We start from the raw sequence: 22,865 nt of genomic DNA on the forward strand, positions 1-22,865 counted from the left end.
TTCATTCACACAACAATAAATCAATGAAAGAAAAGCAATAAATATGATTCCCCGCAACCATATTGGCTGCGTGGCCATCAACAGAATGTCAAAGAAGAAGTTACTGTTGGAATTTTACTGTGAATGAGTCACTGCTTACAGCTGTGGTATTCCATCAACCTGCAGCGGCATGCAGGTCCTCGGCCGGCGTCACCAAGCACACCTTGCCTGCCAGCTCAGATGTACAAAAGGGCTCTGTTGCAATACGGTATTCAGAGACGCCCTATAGCTGTCAGTATAACTCTGTGGATGGCACCATAGCAGCGATGTCAAAATGCCCAAGCTTTTGTTTTCAAAAATTCGGATCTGTGCATTTAAGGATCTGATTAAGAATGGGAGACAGTCCATGGGTCTAAGGTGAGCCAACGTAGTATTATCTCGATAATGTATACCAATGATGACAATGGCAATAATGGTTATAATAATAACAAGTTAGCATTTTATGCATTTTTAAGATTTTTTTTTTTGCGGCTTACGCCTTTTATTGATTTTTTTAAGGGATAGAAAGTAGGCTGACAGGAAACGGGAGAGAGATGGGGGGATGACATGCGGTAAAGGCCGTATCGGGTCCGGGAGTCGAACCCGCGGCACACCGCGACTGGATCACCAGTCCGGTGCCCAGACCGTTACGCTACGGCCTGGGCCCATTTTATGCATTTTGTCTAGATCTATGTATTTGTTACAAAGGGTCAATAAACACTTTATTGTATAGGGTTATCTTTACAGTATAGGTTTGCCTTGTTTATCTCATTTGATAAAGTTGCAATGAATAAACTGTTGCGCCAGCTGTTAACTATGTATGTTACTTGCGTCTGTTCATGTATATGTCTGTATGTTATGAAGAGCCCTGATCTTGTCTTACAGGCTTGATATTGTTGTGAGCCGTAAAGCACAGAAGAGGGACATTCAGAGTATTTTGAACAATAAAACAAAGGATGACACATACCCCTCAAAGATCAGGTATTGTACACAGTATAAATTATGTGCATGGAATAAAGCAAAAATAAAATCTCATGACTCAACCATTTTGCTACGCTAAGTTCCAATCTGTGATTTGTGAAACAGGGTGTTTACTAAACACAGTATGTAAAATGATGCTCTTTAGATATTGTCATTCTAAACCACTGGTTTTCAACCAGTGGGCTGGGGACCACCAGTGGTAACCAAATGGACCCTTGTTATAGATCTTTAACTATTGAGAGTGTAAGGGTCCATTTGGTTTAATTTCCCGCCCTCAGGGGTGAAATTATTATTTAACATCTGCATTATTTAATGTACAAGATGTCTACACAATGTAGAAGAAGAATTGTTATTTTGATCAACGTTTGCCTGTTCTCTCTCCTAATGGTACCAACATCAATACAGCATGGAATTGTGGACAAAATCGACAACAACATATTCTTTAGTTTTGGGTCTGAGAGGCTAAATCTCATCAAATGGTGGTCCGTGGCTCAAATGCAGAATAACTAATGAGCCTTGATATGAAAAAGGTTGAAAACCACTGTTCTAAACCTAAGCTAGCACTGCTGCTCTACACACAGCCAATGCCAGTTAAAGAAATCACAGATTGATGCTTGTTTAACCATAGTCAATAAATGTTATTTCTGTCCTCATTACAGCTTTCGGGATAACACCAAACAACGCCCGAATCTGGAAAGATTATTAAGGGATAAAAGTAAGAGAAGCTATAGGCTACTTGTTGCACCACTACGCAATGCATGCCATATGGTCAAGTGTCTCAACCATGTTCAAAGAGGAGATTGTGTGCACGTCTTGTACCCGCATGTAGGCCAGGTGCTGGACATCAAGGCAGCAATCAGAAAAGTAAAAAGTTACATCTCAACCAGCCTTTAGATGACAGAAAAGTGCTTATTTGAAACTTTGGGATCTTAGCTCTAAAACTGTATTCTACTCTTTGTGTCGATTGTATGGTCATTAATCACGGCTTCTTCTGGTCGAAGGGTAGTTTTTTCCATGACACATTCAAAGCACTTAGCCTACTATTTTTTTTCTTTTTTACCTTACTTAACCTGCTCTACAAATTCCTGTACAGAGCAGGCCTGTAAGACCTAAATCGCCTTTAGAACATTTTGTGATTTGGCACTACAGTACACGAATAATAATATATAATATAATAATATAATATAATTCCTCATTCTAAATCCTCTCTCCATACAGAGTGTTTGTCAGCGTTCCGCTCCTTTCTGCAGTCAGAGTTCAGCGAAGAGAACGTTGAGTTCTGGCTAGCATGTGAAGACTTCAGAAGGTCCCCCTCAGCGGACAGGCTTTCCTCTAAAGCAGACCAGATCTACCAAGAGTTCCTCCACCCTAGCGCCCAACGAGAGGTCAGTTCCAGAACCACATTTCATGATTTGTGGACAAACTTACAGTGTATAATAACAAAAAAAAAAGCCTGCCGGCGGATAAGTGTGATTTGAGTCTGGCTTATCAGCAAGGCTAAGTACAACCACCCCTGAATCAGTGGGGAATGGGAAATAGTTGCTTTGGTTGGGGACAACATAGTGATGCTTTTCGTTCTTTGGGGTTTGAAACCAGAAAGGTTCTATTATACGCACAAGACCAGATAGTTATGCTTATTTCATAAGTGTTACACTGGCAGACGAATATAAGAATGTTTGCGACTGGCTAGTATGCTTCAAGTTCTGTGTCGTCGTCCGTCCGTCCGTCCGCCCCCTCCCCCACAGATCAATGTTGACCATTATATCCGAGAGAAGATTCAGAAGTCCTTGATGGAACCCAGCCTCTCCTGCTTTGACGATGCCCAGAGACACGTGTACCAGCTGATGGAGAGAGACTCCTGCAGCAGGTTCCTCCGCTCTGACGCCTATCTGAGTATGAGGCGCAGGAACAGGACCCTGTGGTACATTTAGCCATCCTCCTTTTCTATATATACCAGTGGTTTTCTGCCATTTTCATATCAAGGCCCATTATTTATTTTTGCATTTTAGCCACGGAACCACCGTTTGATGAGATTTAGCCCAAAACCAAAAGAATATTTAGTTGATTTTGTCCACAATTCCACACGTCTACTACATTCTCTAACTGTGTAGACTTCTTGTAAATTAATTACAATAATTTAAACTCTTGAGAGTGTAAAAGGAAACCAAATGGAACCGAATACATTTGATTTTACACTCTCAAGAGTTAAAGATGGGTCTATTTGGTTACCAACTCGCCATAATTTAGCTGGGGACCACCTGGAACCCCTTCAAGGACCACTGGTGGTCCCCGGACCACTGGTTGAAAACCACTGTTCTATACTATACCATTGACTTTTGTTTATTTATTTATTATTTACTTTCTTTTGGTATTTTCTTCATGATCACAGTACCTAGTTTCAGTCCTTTTGGTCCAACAGGGTGAAAACCTCTGAACATTGTGCCATTGCTACTGTGTCATAAAATGACTATTTCACGTCATGTTTTAAGTTTTATTCATGAAAGTTTGTCAAGCTAAATTAAAAGGATTTGAACTGTGGGTTGACTGAGCTGATAGCTGATAAGTTAAGTAATAGGATCTACAATGGACCAATAAGAATGTTGAAGAAGTGAAGACGTTATGAGAAGATGAAGATGTAGTATGTGAACAGGAATGTGGAGCAGATGGAGCAGTTTTTAATATCGTTATATCCCACACGACAAGTGTGATACACGATGCATGGATTAAAGTTCTCAGTCGCCACGACTGACTTCAGTCTTTTTGATTCCATAGAAGCCATCATCATCATCATCATCATGTCTTCTTTGGAGGCATGTTGCACAGCGAAAACAATGTTCTCAATGAGCATCTGACGTGGTCAAACAAGCAACATGTTCTGAAGAATCTTCCATAAATTCTGTAATAGTCTCGCTCGGATATCTTATCTATAAATGAAAGCAAGGGTTAAAGCCTCAATCTGTATATCTTTCATCGTGTTGACAGCGCGGATTACTAAAACATACTCATTTTGCACATTGTGTTGATTGTTTAGGAATCAGCGCTGAGTGTGTGGGCGGCTCCTTTCACACTGTCTCACAAACAAAATTAGGACTTGGTCATGCAAACATTTTCGTGAGATATTCGTGAGATTTTATTATTGCTTTAATCCATGCATGGATGGATGCAACTGATTTAAAAACATACTATGTACTATGAGGCGCAGTGTGCTTGAAATAGAAATGGCTACAGGAATGTAAAATGAAAGGACCTTGGAAATGTTCATTAAAAGTTAATCTGGGAAAAAAAGCGTTTTCACTACATTCTTCACAACATAAAAAAAAATAAGTATAACAATGTGCACCCTTTAGATATATAACTTTATGACTTAATCACATTCATTTTACACCTAATTGGATGGATGGATAAATCCTGTCAATTCAAAAACGTTTATTTGAATTCATATATTTATTTCAGAATGCCATGACGACCGTTTATATTTATCTCTATGACACTGACTAATGTTGGCAAGCAGAGGACTGGCATCATTCAGAGAAGGAGTTTCCATGGCTCGGCCAACAGCACAGTAACTGTTTTGGTCTCATATCTGCTTGTCTTCCACTAATTAGGTACTGAGATGATTCCCTAAGCCAGTGAGGGTGTCACTGAGTCGGAAAAAAATATACTGCCACCCTTGACCTCATTCTGTAAATGGCCTTATTCCTGCACGTTGTGCCTTAAAAGGCTTTCCAAGAATCTAAGAATAACACTAGAGTCTGACCTAGAAGAACACATGTCGGTGAATTGGAGTCATCATGCAGACAACCTGATGTGTGACAAATCAGCTCGAATGTGTTCCCTTCTTAGAAGAAGAATCTCATCACCCGCATACAATGCTGTAGAAAGTATCAAACTTAAACATAAAATAGAAGTCGAAAATAACCTAATAAGAACAGCATAAAAGATAAGATTAGTCAGTGTATCATCTACTGCCTTATTATTTTGCTGCATAGCTTAGTTTGTTCATCTTAACTTCAAAAGAAGCAAGAAATACAGTACAGTACGTACAGTACATCCATCAAGTAATGAAGATGAACAGAGAAGATGCAAAGACAGTATTTAAGTTTACATACTACTGTATAAGCATGAGCTCTCTGTTGAAATGAAATGGCTACTTCATATGTTCATTCGTTCACTAACTACACTAACTGGAAAACCCAACAGCAAAGCAACATGACCAAATGCACTGCATGTTGTATGGTTGAATTTCAACCTTGTAACACATAATAAAATTTTAACAACATGAATCCTATCGTCCTTATTTTGGGCATAATCATAAGGCAAACAACTGGCCCAAAAAAATAGCCAATCTGCAAGCTTGTGCAGAGAAGAGATTTGATGTAAAAAGGAAGGGACCAAATACAGAACCTTAGGGGACCCCAGTCAAGTATATGGGGTTTAAATGGTTAAAGTGATGTTGAATTGAATTGATGATGGATTGTGGAAGTTGTTAAGCAGCAGTATTTCATCAGTCAAATAAGTAAGGGATACTATCTGGCTAGGTGGACATTGTCAGGGGATAATTCACCGAAGATCGGCGAAGCCGAGGTGGTTAATCATCCTAAAGGTGAATTATCTCCCGACAATGACCAACTAGCGGCTATAAGCGGGATAATATCTGGCTAGGTCCTAGCCAGATATTATCCCGCTTATTACATGGCTACCTAACATAAATGGATAAATTGAACAACAACAAAAAGTATTCATTTAGTTTCGCGCTGGCTGCATCTGCCCAGCTGCAGGGCTGGAGCACTGTCGGAAAACAAGAAAGTGAGTTGATCAAATATAATCCATTTTCAGGTACTGCTTCGTCCATTTCTCGCTCAAATGTTCTCAAAAACATTTTTGAGAGCAATGTTAAGCTGCAAATGACACTGTGTGTGCGTTTACATGGCTGTCATGTTGGAAACAGCAGTAAATCAGCGGGCGCAGCCACGCAGATGGTGCTCCGAGGGTTTGATCGGTCATTATCCAGAAATAACAGACTGCTGAACTCAGCGATTGACCAATCAGAATAAAGCATTCAACCAAGCCATGTAATAAAGTATTGTATTACACGGGGCGTCAGGGGCTTACGGGTAGAGTGGCCAGAGGGGAACCACAAGGTTCCCAGTTCCATCGGGCTCCCCCAGAGTTAGTGTCGAAGTGTCCTTGAGCAAGATGCTAAATCCTAATTTGCTCCCGATGTGCAGGTTGGTACCTTGCATGGTTTCCTCTGTCATCGGTGTGTGAATGGGTGAATGTAATGTTTTTCACAGTATGAGAAGTTCCGTTGTATCTAAGCATCACTAGGGGTGTGACTGACCCCACACTGATATGGTTTGACTTGATTTTGATTGGATTACAATTCATGAATCATAATCGAATTGATTTGGAGATTTCACTGAAATGACTGATTCAATGGAATTGGATCATGTTGCAACCGTCACTCCATTCCTGGCACAGCAGTATCTGATCTCACATATGTGAAACCCTTATAAGGAACGTACATTGGGACATGATGAACACAGGTCACAGCCCGTACGTGTCACATGGTGCAATACACGTCACTCACAGTCTGTCACTGTTTTTCCATAACCAGAAGAAGTTACCATGGCAGCAAAGAGGAAGTGAGTAATATGGTGCATTTCTGCTTTGTACAGTATCTGTCTATCTGCGCCATGGCTCTGGCATCACCTTTTGAAAGCTGATACACTGTGGCCTGAACCGCGAGGAACAATATATGGTGGTCTAAAAAAAAGTAACTGTAACTGTACCATATCTGTATCATATACAGATATGTATCATATAGGGTATCATATACTGTATTATATAGGGTAGCGCCTTTCTCCAAAGTGCTTTACAATGTATAGGCTATTTTAACCCATTCACACAATCCAATTCAATTCAAAGGGCTTTATTGGCATTACAAAAACATACGTTTACATTGCCAAAGCAAAAAGTGGAACAAATCTCCAAGATCACTCGATGCAGATAGTGAAGGAATACACACAATGATTAGTCTTTAGGGTGGTTGTGTTCCATTTGACATCCTTCTCCTATCACAGCAGCTCACAAATCTTGCTTCTGTTTTTGCAAATGATTGTACTTCACCCAGCAGGTGTGGGAGGTTTTTGTCATTAGTCATGTTTTCAAAATCTCTGTGGGTGATTGTAATCTATGTGTCTCATTCACACGCTGATAGTGACAGTGGAGTTTACAACTTTCACTCTTTCAAATAGAAATACTTTACTTTTGACTCCACTACATTTCTAGGCAGGGACTCTTGGGACGCAAACTTACAAAAATGTGAATTATTAAACCACTTCAAATATAGTGAACATATTGCAACGCATTGTAAATCTGCACCTTTTTTTTTAACTTATTTAATGTTCAAAATTGTAGTTCAGCAAAGTATTAATATTAAAAGCATAATATATTTTGTATGGTAATTTGTACTTTTGAATACTTGGGTATTTAGTAGAGTATATACTTTGTCCATCACTGGTAATGAGAGACGTGAGGCTGCAGTGAGAACACTTTGTAATTTGTGACGTAAATGCAAATATTGTCAATCGTGTTGTGTTGCTTCACTGAAGCACGGTAAGGGACCGGAAGTAGCGATTCCATTGACCCTTTACTTACTGTATGTTGAAACAGGTTTCAAAATAGACACATGAAAGAACATAGCATTTGTTTATCTGCTAAAAGTGTACTAATTTTGATTAAACAGAAATTGCCATGCCATGAAAATGAATGTAATTGCTACTACCACATCTAGTGTTGTACTACCCGGGTCCGGTTTCAAGTCCACATTTTCATTTCAATCTCGCCCAGAATTTGACGCGGCCTTCACTCGGTACTCTTCCCCCACTGAGTCCGCTCGAGTCACGAGTCACTGCAATGCAATGAAATAAATGTATTATACCCAGATTATGAAGAGCCAATTCACATTAACATAATACGAGAGCTGTCTGGCGCTTATAGACATCTTATCTTGTTAAGTACCGTAATTTCCGGACTATAAGCCGCGGCGTTTTACCCATGATTTGAACCCTGCGGCTTATACAACGCTGCGGCTAATCTATGGATTTTTACAGCTAACGCAGAGCCATCTCAGGCTCTGAGCTAACGTAGCTGCGGCTTATAGTCCGGTGCGGCTTGTATATGGGATTTTCCCTAAATTTGGCTGGTGCGGCTTATATTCAGGTGCGGTTTATAGTCCGGAAATTACAGTAACTGAGCGCAGCTGACGCTCCTGCCTGTTTTCCCAGGGTTTTATGGACCAATCAAATGAGAAATAATAATCTGGTCCGGACTCTGACTCGCCCCGCCTCGTACTTGGCCTTGACTGGCTTTAGGTGGACTCGACTACAACACGAACCACATCCTCCATCAGTCACAGAGTGCAGATTGAGGCATCAGATAACAATTATTCACAATATTTAGACTTGCCACATCAGACTCTGCTATTGGGCAGAAACCAGCTATGTCCAAAACCAGCTATGTCCAAAATCCTATTCTATACAAGGTTCCCCCTCTGGCCCGCTCCCTTTATCCCACTGCACTAAATCTCCAAGGAAAATAGCCGATCAACAAGCTCACAACTCCCCTGGGTAGGGACGGTAGCAGTGTTGTTTTTGGCAGCAAATTTTGATTTTAGTTTTAGTCATAGTCTCTTCAATAGTTTTCAATTCGTTTCAGTCACATTTTAGTCAGCCAGAATGTTTTGGTGTAATATCATAAGATTTTAGTCGACTAAATCTACAGTTGATTTAGTCGCCAAAAATGTAGTTTGGTGGGCGTTGATGCCATCGTCGTAATGACTGTTTTTACACTTGCTGAAAATAGCTGATCTACAAGCTCACAACGCGTCGCTCACAACGCGTAGCTTGTAGATCGGCTATTTTCAGCATGCAACCAAGTGTAAAATGACTTATACTGGATCTCTTGTCCACTAGTCCCCTTCGTAGCATTTTAGTCTAGTTTTTATTTATTGATGGCTTAGTTTTTATGTAGTTTTTGTCAGTGAAAAAAGGTAGTCGAGGAACATATTTCGTCATAGTATTATAGTCGACGAAAACAACACTGGCCGGTAGGGTTCATGGGGTTGAGTTCACGCTGTGTGTGACTGACTGGTGGTGACTCTCGAAAAAAAAAAAAACGCTTCACTGCTCATCTCCGTCTTTGGTCAAAGCGTGGAGAGCTACATGAATGGAGCCAATCCCATGGCTGTGTGGGTGACGGGCCAGCTCATGGGCCTCAGCATGAGCTCATGGTTGCTTAGAACTGTGGTCCTCAAAGTGGGGTCCGGGGAACCCCAGGGGTCCCTTAGAGAGGTTCCCAGGGGGTCCCCAGCTAAATTAATTAACATATAGCATCAGTTTAACCACAAAAAATATGACAAATTTGGAATAACAGTTTAACACAAATCTTGTTGACACAAATATATCCTAATACAAATATTAATTTGGGGGTCCTTGACATGAAAAATGTATAACCAAAGAAAAACCGGAAGATAGTATTGATATGATTGCTCTTCAGGGGCACTAAGGGAGGTTAAAGTACCAGAAAATAGTTGCTGACTGATCTCATGTCTCATATTCCTCAAACCTAAGCTTGATTCAGTCTGGAAACTATGCAAAACAGATCACAGGTCAGCTTCCGGGGGAGGAAGCGTGAATATTAGTGCTCATTTGATACAACTTCTATGGGTTATCACACGCCGACAAGTTTCCTTGACAATTATTGTCTGTTCGGTTACTTAAGACATGCCACTATAGGAACACAATCAATGTTTGGGCAGGAGCCCAATGGGGCCCATGGGGCAGGAGCACGCACGCGCACGCACGCGCGCGCACGCACGCACACGCACACGCACACACACACACACACACACACACACACACACACACACACACACACACACACACACACACACACACACACACACACACACACACACAGTATATGTGGGTGTCATTGGGCAATAAAGTAATGGCTGAAACAAGAATGGTCACGATGTTATATCCTGGCAATCTTAGCTAAGTTCCTGCAGCCGCAATGAAGTGTTGCAATTGTTGTTTCCCTTTTTCTCATAGAGCGAGAATTCAAAGGAATCGTGGAGGGACACAGTGTACAGTAAGAGTGCTCTTTGTGAGCCTGCAACATCTCAATAATGTCCGAGAGGCCAACCCACAAGTCACAGAAAATGTCACAATTTGCGTTATCACAGTCAACGTTACTGGCATTTGCATCCGCGCTCCCAAATTGAACATAATTTGAATACAGCATGAATCTGCCAAACGTAACTTACCAGCACTGTGTGTTTGGCTCGTCCAGTTGACATGAGGGAGGGCAGGGAAGGAATGAGGGAAGCAGGGCAAGAGAGGGATCTAGAGACATAATAGGGAGTGAAAGAGCAGGGGGGGAGAGAGAGAGAGGGGGGGGGGGGGTTATACTGTGTATGAGTTGTTGTTTCTTAACAGGAAAGCAGGAGGGAGAGGAAAAGTACAAGGAGGAGGTTTAGGAAGGGGGGCTTCCTCCCTCTCTAAACTGCAGCACTCTGTTTGGGCTGGGCTGGGCTGCGCTGGTGATGTATGCACTGGCCTCTCTTAGCAACACGAGGACCGGGTATAAAAAGCCCTGTCACAGGGGGAACCCTCCCCAGTGTCTCTCAGCTGCAGCATGATCAGGACCAGGAGCCTGAGAGTGTGGACTTAATAAAACAATGCACAGCCTAATCGCCGCGCCACTCAGCAGCAACACACAGCACTTCATCATGGATAGAGATGACAGGAACAGAAACAAGAACATGTGAGTGAAAGTTTAAACATTTAAACACAAGAGACGTATATGCCAGCGACGGCACAGATAAAACGATGCGTCGCTGAACTCGTGGTTCTTTGCGACGCCGTGTTGTGTTCTAGTTAACTGTCTCTTTGCATGCTGTTGAAAACGTTCAGGCTCAATTGGTTCATCCGATGTCCTTAAGAAACAAGCCCATGCAAACACATGATCTGACACATACAGACATGCGCAAAAGTCAATTCATCATTCATTACCATGCATGTCCTATACTCCTATAAAGTGACTGGCTATGGATGCTTCACATTAATATCCTCTGAAAAGAGCATGAACGCAATTGGAATCTAACTTTTATTCTGCCGCATAATCATTTTTTCTAATTGCTAGAGTCCTGACATACTTTTGACATCTTCACTTGACACTGAATACACTCATATCAAAATACTCATATACTGTAATTCTTATCTCTACACAGTGGGAAGAACTTTATGTGCCGACTGCAGTGCATGTTCTCGCACTCTTCAGGCTCTGAGAGGTAAGGAGACTTATTGAGTGTTTTGCATACATTTCAGTGTTAAAATAGCCTGCGCCTATCATTTCCATCTATGGCATTTTGAGAGGATTCAAAAGAACTAGGGACACCATGTTTGCTTTGGCACCGAGCATGCACTTGCAGACCATACCCAAAGACTTGACTTTTTTCTTTTTAAGGAATTTGATAAGTACATCCATAATAGTTAGGCAGTTTCTGCATCCTGGCATCATATAGATTGTTGGTTTTATTCTACCCAAATTTGATTCTGGTTAAGTAATTACTTTTGCATTCTCTCCCAGCAGGCTAAGTTTAGAAGATATGCAACAATGGTCACAGTCACTGGAAAGGCTTCTCGAGTCTAAATGTAGGTTGCTTTTCCCAGGGAATGGAAACACTCAAAATTAACGAGGATAATTGTTTTCAAATATGCGTTCTCTAATATAAGAAATGTCAATGTGCCTTGTAATATAATGTGACTTGTTATACAATTCTAACAGTTTTTCCCCCACAATAACTTCAGATGGACTGGCCACTTTCCGCACCTTCCTGAAATCGGAATTCAGTGATGAGAATATTGAATTCTGGCTCACCTGTGAAGAATACAAGAAAATCAAGTCTTCATACAGAATGTCTTCAAGGGCCAAGAAGATATATGAGCAATTCGTCAAGCCAGAATCTCCAAGAGAGGTAACATTGATATTACCGCATCTCATCGTGATAAAATCACAGATCACAAATATGCAGGGCACTGCTTTTGCCCCCTCTCTCACACATACGTGCTTTTTTATTACTTATTGTTCTGCGACGTACTGTACCATATACTAATTGCGTGATTGCAAATTTAAGTTGATGATTAATTGTCACAAAATAAGTGTGATTAACAATTCTATTGTGTTTTTTTCATTGAACATTGGAACGTTACAATTTGTATTTTTGTTTGCCTTATAGGCTTCGGAAATGACAAATTGCACAGATAAAGAAATCACTGACACATTTAATCATTTTTATCTTCCAAAAAAATTACAAAATATCGGAAATAGTTGATCTACAAGCTTACAATATGTGACGTGTAAGCTTGTAGATGTGCTATTTCTGCTATTGTTTGAAATGTTTGAAAACATATGGAAAATTTTCAACTTGGACACGATTGACGATTATGCAAAAATAACTGCGACTATTTCACATAAAATATTATGATTAGGCGATAATGTAATGAAGAGTGTTCTGTACTGTTCAAGCACATGTTGGTGTGGTAGCCGTATATACAATCTTAAAATGTTTTGCAACTTTACTTCCTCTCTGTCAATCTCGTCTCAGATCAACATTGACCATCCAACCCGAGAGGAGATCGCGAGGAGCATCAAGACTCCCACGCTACATTGTTTTGACGATGCGCAGAAGATCGTTTACGGGCTGATGGAGAGGGACTCGTATCCGCGCTTTCTCCGGTCAGACATTTATAGAACCCTCATGGAAAACATGGCGGCCGAAGCCAACAACAAGGGATGAAAAAAACGCAACGGAGCGTCGAGGAAACAGAGCATGGATAAAACCTAACTGGAATGTTTGGGGTCCTTCAGGAGAGAGAGGAGGGCACATGCCCCCCTCCCACCCCCTGACAATAACAACAAAACATAAAGTGGTAAATGGAAAATTATCCAAGGCGCTTCACATTTGTTTGATTGTGCATTACCTCCACCCATTCACACACACATTCATATACACCGATGGCGGGGGAAACCATGCAAGGCACCAACCTGCACATCGGGAGCAATTAGGGGTTCGGAGTCTTGCTCAAGGACACTTTGACACTAACTCTGGGGGAGCCTGGGATCGAACTGGGAACCTCACGTTCCCAATCCAGCTGTTCTACCGGACACTCTACCCCTGGGTAGCCAACTCACACGGCACAGGGATAGACATCACCACCGACACGGGATACAGGACATGGCACTGACCACTATAGGGCACTTGACTGTCAGCCGAGAGAAGATGACAAGCAACAAAAAAAAAAAGACAAAAAAGACTGACAATAATTTACAAAGATTATATAGTGTGCATGTGTTGTGTTTGCACCAGATGATAAGTTTGTGTACATAGTTGAGCTGAAATCTATTAGACAATGAATGAATCACTGGGTGACCGACTGATGTCTCCTCGATCTGACCATTGAGCTGCGTCAGCAAAGTGCACAGCAGACCTCCCTCCCTCCCCTCTCTGCATGCGGAGGTGTTTCCTGTTGTGCAGATAGCGATGGAGGATGTTAGATGGGTGGCATGGTTGTGCGTGCGTGTGCGTGTGTGTGTGTGTGTGTGTGTGTGTGTGTGTGTGTGTGTGTGTGTGTGTGTGGCAGAATTGTTTCTAATTTGGATCCTTCAACTGCCACCGGAAGTATCACCACTGGGAGCAATTAGGATTGGGGACTCAATAATATGGACGTGACCTCTTTAGCGCTGGAGTGCAAAAGGTCACTTTAGTTCTACAGTGAGCGTTCGCTCTTCTGAGACACTCAAAAAAGAGATTGCAAGCTTTTGTACTGAAGATTTTCAGTGATAAATTATTTGACTTATTTAAAGAGTCCATTTTTTGGATCCTGAAAATGTATTTTTATTGCTTCCAAAGCATAATGGTTCTAATGTATTATTAGATTAATACTTAAGTTAACTTAAGAGTCAAACAATGTATTATTTATTTTGCGGTTTGAGTACAAAGTTTGTTGTAGACTTTTACAGTGCTTGTAAATATATATTATTAAATAGGATGCCATTGAATTATCAAAATACGTGGAACAACATAGTATTTTCTCTAGATTCCCACGACGAATTAAGATAAAAATAGGTATTTCACTAAGCATGTGGTTGTAAATGCAATCTGACTTAATAGAGAATTACATTTAGCGTGAAGTAGCACAAAATATAGTCTTAAATAAGCTATTGAGATAACAGTGTACTGTATTAGTGTCAGTTGCTATAGTTCACCATCATGCAAAGGTTGTGGTGAGCTGCCGTCTGATTTAAACTTATTTTCAGATTTTGTGAAATATAAGTTATATAATAGAGGGTATGCGCGTGACATCATCATCATCATACCAGGAAGTTATGCGGGAAAGCCTACCGAGTGGCAAAAAAACTACTTTCTGGCCTTGACAGCCCATATACATCCAAACAGAAAAGTCCTATTTGATTGCATGAAATTACTTTAAACAACATTAAATTCACTTTGTCACTCACTTTGCCACTCGATCTGCCATTCACTTTATGTATGCGCATACCCTCTATTAGCGACCAGGCAACCGCCATTATGAATACTGTGCAGTCTGCACCGACCGATCCCATGGCCAGAGAGAGAACCTGGGCCAATGATAGCATTCTGAATGAAATCAGCAATATTTATTTACAAGTTATCCATTTGGTCGACAGAGCATGCTCTGACACTCAAAAGTGCTATTTGTGTGTATATCATATATACGCCGAGTTTTAAAAGGACCATCAACTGTTACGCGTGCATCACGGACCAGTCAATCTGCCTAAGGAACACATTCCCTGGCCACGTCTCCTCTAGGTCAGAGTGCTTTTATTCTGACCTGGGATCAGATTCTAAAAATGTCCATTATATCCCGACAGTTTCATTATTAACCCATTCTGACCTGAGATCAGATTCTAAAAGTGTCTTCGATTTTTCAAAAATAGCAGACCTACAAGCTCGTAGCTTGTAGATCTGCTATTTTTAAATAGCTAAAGCACAACATAATGCTAACACCAAAACGGGTTCCCGCCCAAAATGGGTTAATGAGAAAGTGTCTCCTCAATTAGTAACTAATATAATCAATTTGATGAGTCCCATGCAGTTTCTAGCTTATAGAATGATCTTATTATTATGAATACAATTAGATTGTGTGCACAAGGACAATTTTTAAAACCATGTTTGATTATCTTTTAAGTTGATGCCCATTTTATAGTAGCACTTCTGTGAGGATAATTGCTACTGTGACCCAACGACACACTGTTTTGTTGTGCACTTAAGCCAATAAAGTTGAGTTGTTTTTATTTATTTATTCATGTGTCAGTCATGATTACTGGTCAATGTCCCTTGGGATACATCACTGAGGATACGTCCCAGGTGCATCCATGCGATGTATTTTTGTTTCATGTATTTTATAGTGACTCATAGGAATAGACTACGTGACAACCAGGAATAGTCTGGTGACCACCGGAGTGGCAGCCGGAATGTAGACGGCACCCCGGGAGCAGTATGGGTTGGCGCCCCAGCCTGTGTCTTCCGTGAGGAAGAAGCCCAACAAACCCACGGTGAGGCCTTTAGGAGGGCCATTCAAGCCGCGGCACCACCATGGGCCAGGTGGAACCTGCAGAACCATTGCGGCTTGAGAATCCACCACTCTTGAATGAAGTGCCTGGTGCTGGGAGTCTGGTGCAACACACAGGTGCTGGACCTGGTGAGAGCAGGAGTGGACCTGGTGAGATGTAGGAGGGTCCCGGACAGGAGTCAACCCACAGAGCCTAGTCCTTCCATGCGCCAGATTGATATCCTCCCGCATACCCAGTCCCGGCAGAGTAGTTCAGGAGGAACGGATTGTGTGGCCCTGGTCTTTATGTAATGGGACTGATCGAGGGTAGCTACTGGGACGTAAGTCGGGACTTGATCACTCCGGCCGGCGGCTGGGTCACCTGAGTGAGGGGTATGATGTTGGGAGACCCGAAACCCTGATGACCTTGGGATACATCACTGAGGATACGTCCCAGGTGCATCCATGCGATGTATTTTTGTTTTAGTCAATGTCTCTCAGTCCACTTGGTGAAACTAATGCTGTTACGCATATACACAGTACTGTAAATGGCAGCAAATACGCATCTGATAAACACAGCGGTGGAAAAAGTATCAATACTGCAATGCAGGCCCAGGCCGTAGTGTAACGGTCTGGGCACCAGAACTGGTAATCCAGTCGCAGTGTGCCGCGGGTTCGACTCCCGGACCCGACACGGCCTTTACTGCATGTCATCCCCCCATCTCTCTCCCGTTTCCTGTCAGCCTACTGTCTGTCCCTTCAAAAATAAATAAAAGGCGTAAGCCGCAAAAAAATATCTTAAAAAAAAAAAAAAAATACTGCAATGCAGAAATACTCTGTTACAAGTAAAGCTCCGGAATTCAAAATGTACTTAAAAGTACAGAAGTATTGGTGTCAAAATTGACTACAAAAGTAAAAGTACTCATTGTGCAGAATGACCCATTTCACAAGTTTAAAATGTAGAAAACAATCGTTTGAAAATAGCCGATCTACAAGATGCTGGTTTCAAATGGCCAAAAAAAAACAATATATAGGGCTGAAATCTACAAAGTAACTAAAGTTTCCAAATTGTAAATTGAGTAAAAGTACAATATTTGCCTCTGAGATGTAGTAGAGTATAAAGTAAAAGTATTGGAATTTGGAAATAATAATAATAATAATAATAATAATAATAATAATACCGGTACTCAAGTACAGTAGTTGAGTACTTAATTAATGTACTTAATAATAGTACCCATTTAAAAAAAAGGTTTATATGAACAGATCTTTTGATTCTACAAATAAGCCCCCTTATAATAGTGAATCATCCACAAGGTGGATTATACAGGCTTACAAGCGCTCAGGTCAGCTGTTCCCAAACAGAAGTATGTGAACTCATGTCTTAAGAGATTTAGTTAGTTGACCTTATAAGCTTGATACTTTTTATGGGCAACTGCCTCAAAATAAAACCTGGCCTTCATGTGCACATCTGACAAAATAGATTGGGTTATCCTGGCATTTCAATAGCAAAAGACATCTTACGGCAATTTACGTACATTGTATGTGACGTATTGCACAAACAGGAAGACCTGGAAGTTCCATTTGTTTGTGAAATTAGCCATTGTGAAAAGTAGTGCTTTGGCAGAGAAATTCAGAGCAGAACAAAATATACAATGATTATGATGAAGCAGTGATTTGTGTGTGAAATGTATCAAATATAACATAACTCAATTCCAGTAATTGTCTTCGCCAGACCGAAGACAATTTATATCATGTGGACAGGGGCGGCCTTAAGGATCGGGAGGCCCCGTTCATGACGTCATAATTTTAATAATTAATAATTATAAAAAAGAAAAACGTTTTTATCTTTTTTTTTCAGTGTGTATTATCAGACTTCAAAGCATGAACAGCATACACAGCCAAGTAGAAAATACACAAAAGCAGCTTGCTTGATTAAACAATTTTTTACTTTAAGGTATAACTGGAAGGCAGCATAGGCTATATACAATGATGCAATCGCAACTCTCAGGCTGCTAGTGCAGTGAGCGCACACACTGGGCACAAGTGGGAACAATTACAACCAAACAACACAGGTCAACGTGACATGACAGGTCAAGTACCTGCAGTGATTATTAGCTGCTGCCAACTAGTGGTAAGTGGACGTACAGGATGAGGCTGAATAATTGACTAGGCTGATTGGAAGGCTGCGATGCAATGCAATATTACTACTACTACTACTACTACTATTTCTTCTTTTCTTTTTTTTTTTGGGGGGGGGGGGGAGGCCCCTGGAGGCTCGAGGCCCGTTTCAATTGAAACGATTGAAACATATATAAGGCCGCTGCATGTAAAGTGACCTCTATAGAGGATAATAGAGCGCACCTCCAGAAGTGCCCATATAGTGGGAGCCACAAATGTGAAAAGTTGCACCATATGTCATATGTCAATCAATCAATCAATCAATCAATCAATCAATCAATATCTACCTATCTATCTGGTTCAGTCCAATCCAAATGCCATTGACCCCCATTATAAAATTAGGGGTAACATATTTAAAATATATATATACAATTTCAGCTGCACAAGAAATGTGGTGCTGATTGGTCCAGACAAACAGAACAAGTTGTAGGCTAGACGTATTGGCTCTTACAGACTTTTTTGGCGACCTCACTTGACCTCAAAAAGCACAATGAACACAGTGATTCCTGCTGATTATGTCCTATCAACATAGTTTAGAGGCCACGGAAAAGGGTTTCTGTACGCATTTATAAATTAATAAATAAAATTAAAAGAGAACTGCATTCACATGCTATGCTTTTCAAAAAACAGACTGACGAAAATAAAAGGATTACATTTTTATTCTTGCAGTTGTCAATGTGCGACCCCACCATCACTTAACCTGCACTTGGGGTCCTATTCCATAGTTTGAGAACCTCTGAGCTATTGCTATGATTTTGTTTCTCTCCAATATATTTCAACGGTATACATTTCAGATGTCACTGCCACTGCCAAAACCTTTTTGTGCATTTTGTCTCTGTTGGGTGGAAACCTCATTATGTCCAAATCAGTTACTTTTCAGGATTCAAATTCCAAAATAGCTAAAAAAGTAGCAGATCTACAAGCTCAAAACGCGTCCCTCTGTGACGCTTTTCGAGCTTGAAAAGTTCAAACAGGGAGATGAGAGTTTTCTGCCCGACGACATCAACGACTTTCGCAAGAAGGAATTGCGTAGTTACCGAAAATGTGATGTAATTTGCGTCACAGTAATATGTTGCGCAATAACATAGTATTTCATTCAAATGAAAACTGTACGGTTTATATGACAGTTGCAACGCAAGGTAGTGCGTTTCCCATGGCAGTGGTTTCCAACCCTTTTCGTATCAAGGCCCATTATTTTATGTATTCATTTATTTCAGCATTTGAGCCACGGACCACCGTTTGATGACATTTAGCCTCTCAGATCCAAAACGTTGAATATATGTTCTTGCATCATTGGATAGGATTTTGTCAATTCTCCTACATTCTCTAATTGTGTGGACTTCTTGTAAATTAAGTAATGCAGATGTTTAACAATATTCAAACTCTTCAGAGCGTAACATGAAACCAAATTCCATTTTACGCTCTGGGTCCATTTGGTTACCAACTCTCCATCATTTAGCTGGGGACCACCTCAAGGACCACTGGTGGTCCCCGGACCACTGGTTGAAGACCACTGTCCTATGGCATGCAGTAGGTGTTGAGCATGGAGAGTTTTATGCAAACAGAGTGGTTTGGTAGGAGAAGGCGGACGGATAAACAGGCGCCCCTCTTTCAATATAGTGTAGCACAGGGGTATTCGATCGACTAGATTAGGCTGGGGGCCACAACTGTAGAATGATCGTGTCTTGTGTGTGGGGGGTGTCGCACAGTGTGCGCCCGAAACGCGAACATTTGTGGGTTCCCCAAATGCATTTTGTGCTCAAACACGAAGACTACATATATAATATGTCTGTGCACATCGGCCCTGCAGCGCCAGTGTGTCCCACTTCTCAGAGAGCAGCCGGCTCCCTAGCTGTGTCCTTCACAGAGCTGCCCTGCAGTGCAGTGGTATTGGCACAGGGGGGAGGGTGATCACTGGCACGCTGGCATAAGTGTGAGATAGAGGATCTTTCTTTTAAAATTATAATTAGATATAAAAAAAGGGGTAAATGACATCCTGCATATAGTTCTATACGTATACATTCATTCAAACTCCCAACTCTAACTGGGGAGAGAGTATGAGAGATAGGTGGTCGCTCTAATGATCATTACATCCTGACGTGAAATATATTGATATGTATTATGGACAATCAACATCAGTTGGAAATAATGCATTTTGATGTGGTGTAGTAATTAAACTTAAAGTGTTGATCTGGCACACTGGCTATCAAGAACATTAAAACATGTCATGTCAAAAAGGTTGCTGACCCCTGCATGCTGCAGTGCACAACTGAAGATGAACCGTGGCGTCTTTAACCAATCTAACCACCAAATCAACCCTTATAGTTGACTGGAGTCCCTCAGGGCTCGATACTAGTGGATTTTCTGTTCTCTGCTATCGTGGGGAAGACTTTCGCTGAAAGTAGCCGATCGACGAGCTCACAGCGCGTTGCAGCGCGACAGCAGACCTCGATCTGCTGTTTTCAGCCAAAGCCTTTAATATTGTGTAATTATGTAATTATGTAATTGTCTGTACTGTATGGCACCGAGGAAGTGCCCTTAAGCAAGGAACTGAAGCCCAAAATGCTCCAGTGGAGCTGCTCAGTGGTCAACAGAATAAGACTGTGTGGTATACTGGGAAATGCGTGTGTGTGTGTGTGTGTGTGTGTGTGTGTGTGTGTGTGTGTGTGTGTGTGTGTGTGTGTGTGTGTGTGTGTGTGTGTGCGTGTGCGTGCGTGTGCGCTCGCAGGGTGTTGCTGTAAAAGAGCACTAGCGCTCAGCAACTTCCCTTAGTAAATACAAGTTAAAATAACCCCTTTTTAGGAAGTGGCCATGATTTGTGGGATGTGCTCCATGAAGCACGAACAATCAATTACAGCCTTAGAATTCTGCCAAAATGAAGCACTGTCCTAATATCTAGGAAGCACAGATTAAGTTCTGAAACACAGGTTCTTGAAAACGAGACGCTATCTAGGGGTCATTCCTAAATAAAGAACTTCAGAAGGTTATACTGTAGGTATGACATATTCGTCTTTGACAGGTTATATAATGAGAGTTTGGATTCTCATCATCATCACAATCGTCCTACCATTATACCAGTGCAGTCGAGTTTCAGATCAAATGATTGCCTTCCGTAATAATATGTATTATATCCATTTGTATTTCACGTACAATCGATATTTGGGCTTTGGAAATATTGACAATATAGTGTAGAGCAATAGTGTACATTTTGAGCCCTTGCTATGATGTCAGACCAATACAGTTACTGGTACAGACCACTGTGCTCTCTAACTCGTTTGGAATGGGAATACGGTACTTTGGTATATTATCAGACAGACGTACGCAGGACGGGTTGGGTAAGTCATAACATTGAGTTTTATAGTTCTCGGCACTTGAGAAGGGTCTTGTTTTTGTTCTCCACTAGAGAACACTGTGTATTTTCCCTATCTGTCTCCCTCTCTCTCTTATCTCTTGATGTCTCATCAAGAGATAAGACAGATACAGATACAGATAAGACAGAAACAGATACATCCTTAAAGTATGACTCCTGTGGCTTTATCAGCCTCGCAGTATAGGATGAAGACAACTGGGAACCAGAGTTCATAGTTGGGAATCATCTCATCTGCAAGCTAATAAGTCTGTATCCGTTTAATTGTGCACACCTGCGAGGTTTGTTGTGGAGTATAGCGCTTGTATGAATGATTTGCTCTGAACTTGGAAATTGTGCTCTGAAAGGCAATGAAAACTCACTTTGATAATTGAGCGGTTGAGACAAATAATGGTTTATACATTATGGATAATTAGCATGGACTTCTATGGTTGTCCAAAACCAAGCCTCTTGTATTATTACTATTTTCAAAGTTTCAAATAGTGAAAACTGACGATCTACAAGCTCACAACACGTCGCAATGCGACATGTTGTGAGCTTGTATATCGGCTATTTTCACTACTTTTGTGCGACACTCTTACCTGACATTAAGAGCATTCATTTAAGGAAAAACTGAAAAAAGTTGAAATGTGGAGATAGGAGGTTTCTGCCAGACAGCGACGACTCGTATTGCTACCTAACTTTTGGTGTGAGATGAAAACTGTGCCACGTGGAAGAAAACCCACGTGACTGACCACGGGGTCGGGGAGAACACACGGAAAAGGCACCGGTCGGATTCAAAACCTGCGGGGCGTCCCTCTGTTCTCGCTGTGAGAAAACAACACCGGGCCACGTGCCTGAGCCACGTGGCCTTTACTAATATACTGTAAACCACTAAGATCTCAAAAGGTACAAACTGTACACCAGGCAAGGCAGGCATCCAACAAGGACAAACTTTCATAAGCAGTGCCGGGAATCACCTTACTGTATATCTATGTGCGAGGCGTGTGGGACGGAACCGACGCCGGGGCCTTCTAGTGGAAACTTGGCGCGGATCCTCGTCCACTTCCAAACAGACAGCTGCTTACACACAGGCCGCACATCATAATAAACACGCGAGCCGGACACCATGTTTTCACCCGGCAGAGAGAGAAGTAAAGCTGGGTCTGGCGGAGAGAAGGATCCAAGTGGGATCAAAACAACACGCACCCGGCGGTGACGCATATGTACCGCTGATAGTCTTAAACAATTTGCCAATCGCGATTAGTCTTCATGTACTCTGTATTGTGTTTACAGTGTCGACCCAATTCTCCACTAGGACACACAATGTCCTGCTGGTGTTTCTGGGATATGATGACGGCACTCATCAGCATCCATGCAACGATGACCGATACCAAAATTGCTGAAAGATATCAACTAGATTAAGGAATGTTATCAACTGCATTACGTGCACTATGTAAATGGTGCATTTTTTATATATAGCACCTTTATCCAAGGCACTTTACATAGATTGTGCATTATTCACCCATTCACACACACATTCATACACCAATGGCGGCAGAAGCCATGCAAGGTACCAACCAGCACATCAGGAGCAATTTGGGGTTCAGTGTCTTGCCCAAGGACACTTTGACATGTAGACAGGAGGAGCCAGGATTCGAACCGCCGACCCATGGATCATT

General features: G+C 41.5%; 2 protein-coding genes across 2 annotated transcripts; both read left to right on the forward strand.

Annotated features, from left to right (window-relative positions):
* The first annotated feature begins 241 nt into the window (after window positions 1-241).
* LOC310860240 (regulator of G-protein signaling 21) lies at window positions 242-2,937 on the forward strand. Its single transcript, XM_083767048.1, has 5 exons — window positions 242-396; window positions 904-999; window positions 1,659-1,714; window positions 2,218-2,384; window positions 2,745-2,937. The coding sequence occupies exons 1-5, from the start codon at window positions 314-316 to the stop codon at window positions 2,928-2,930; spliced, it is 588 nt and encodes a 195-aa protein (XP_083623174.1). The 5' UTR covers window positions 242-313; the 3' UTR covers window positions 2,931-2,937.
* Window positions 2,938-10,657: 7,720 nt separating this feature from the next.
* On the forward strand, window positions 10,658-15,410 carry LOC310860488 (regulator of G-protein signaling 13-like). Its single transcript, XM_083767436.1, has 5 exons — window positions 10,658-10,830; window positions 11,297-11,356; window positions 11,656-11,720; window positions 11,877-12,043; window positions 12,674-15,410. The coding sequence occupies exons 1-5, from the start codon at window positions 10,745-10,747 to the stop codon at window positions 12,863-12,865; spliced, it is 570 nt and encodes a 189-aa protein (XP_083623562.1). The 5' UTR covers window positions 10,658-10,744; the 3' UTR covers window positions 12,866-15,410.
* The last annotated feature ends 7,455 nt before the right edge of the window (window positions 15,411-22,865 follow it).

Source organism: Protomyctophum parallelum, assembly GCF_964188405.1.
Source record: "Protomyctophum parallelum genome assembly, chromosome: 6".
Taxonomy (NCBI): Eukaryota; Metazoa; Chordata; class Actinopteri; order Myctophiformes; family Myctophidae; genus Protomyctophum; species Protomyctophum parallelum.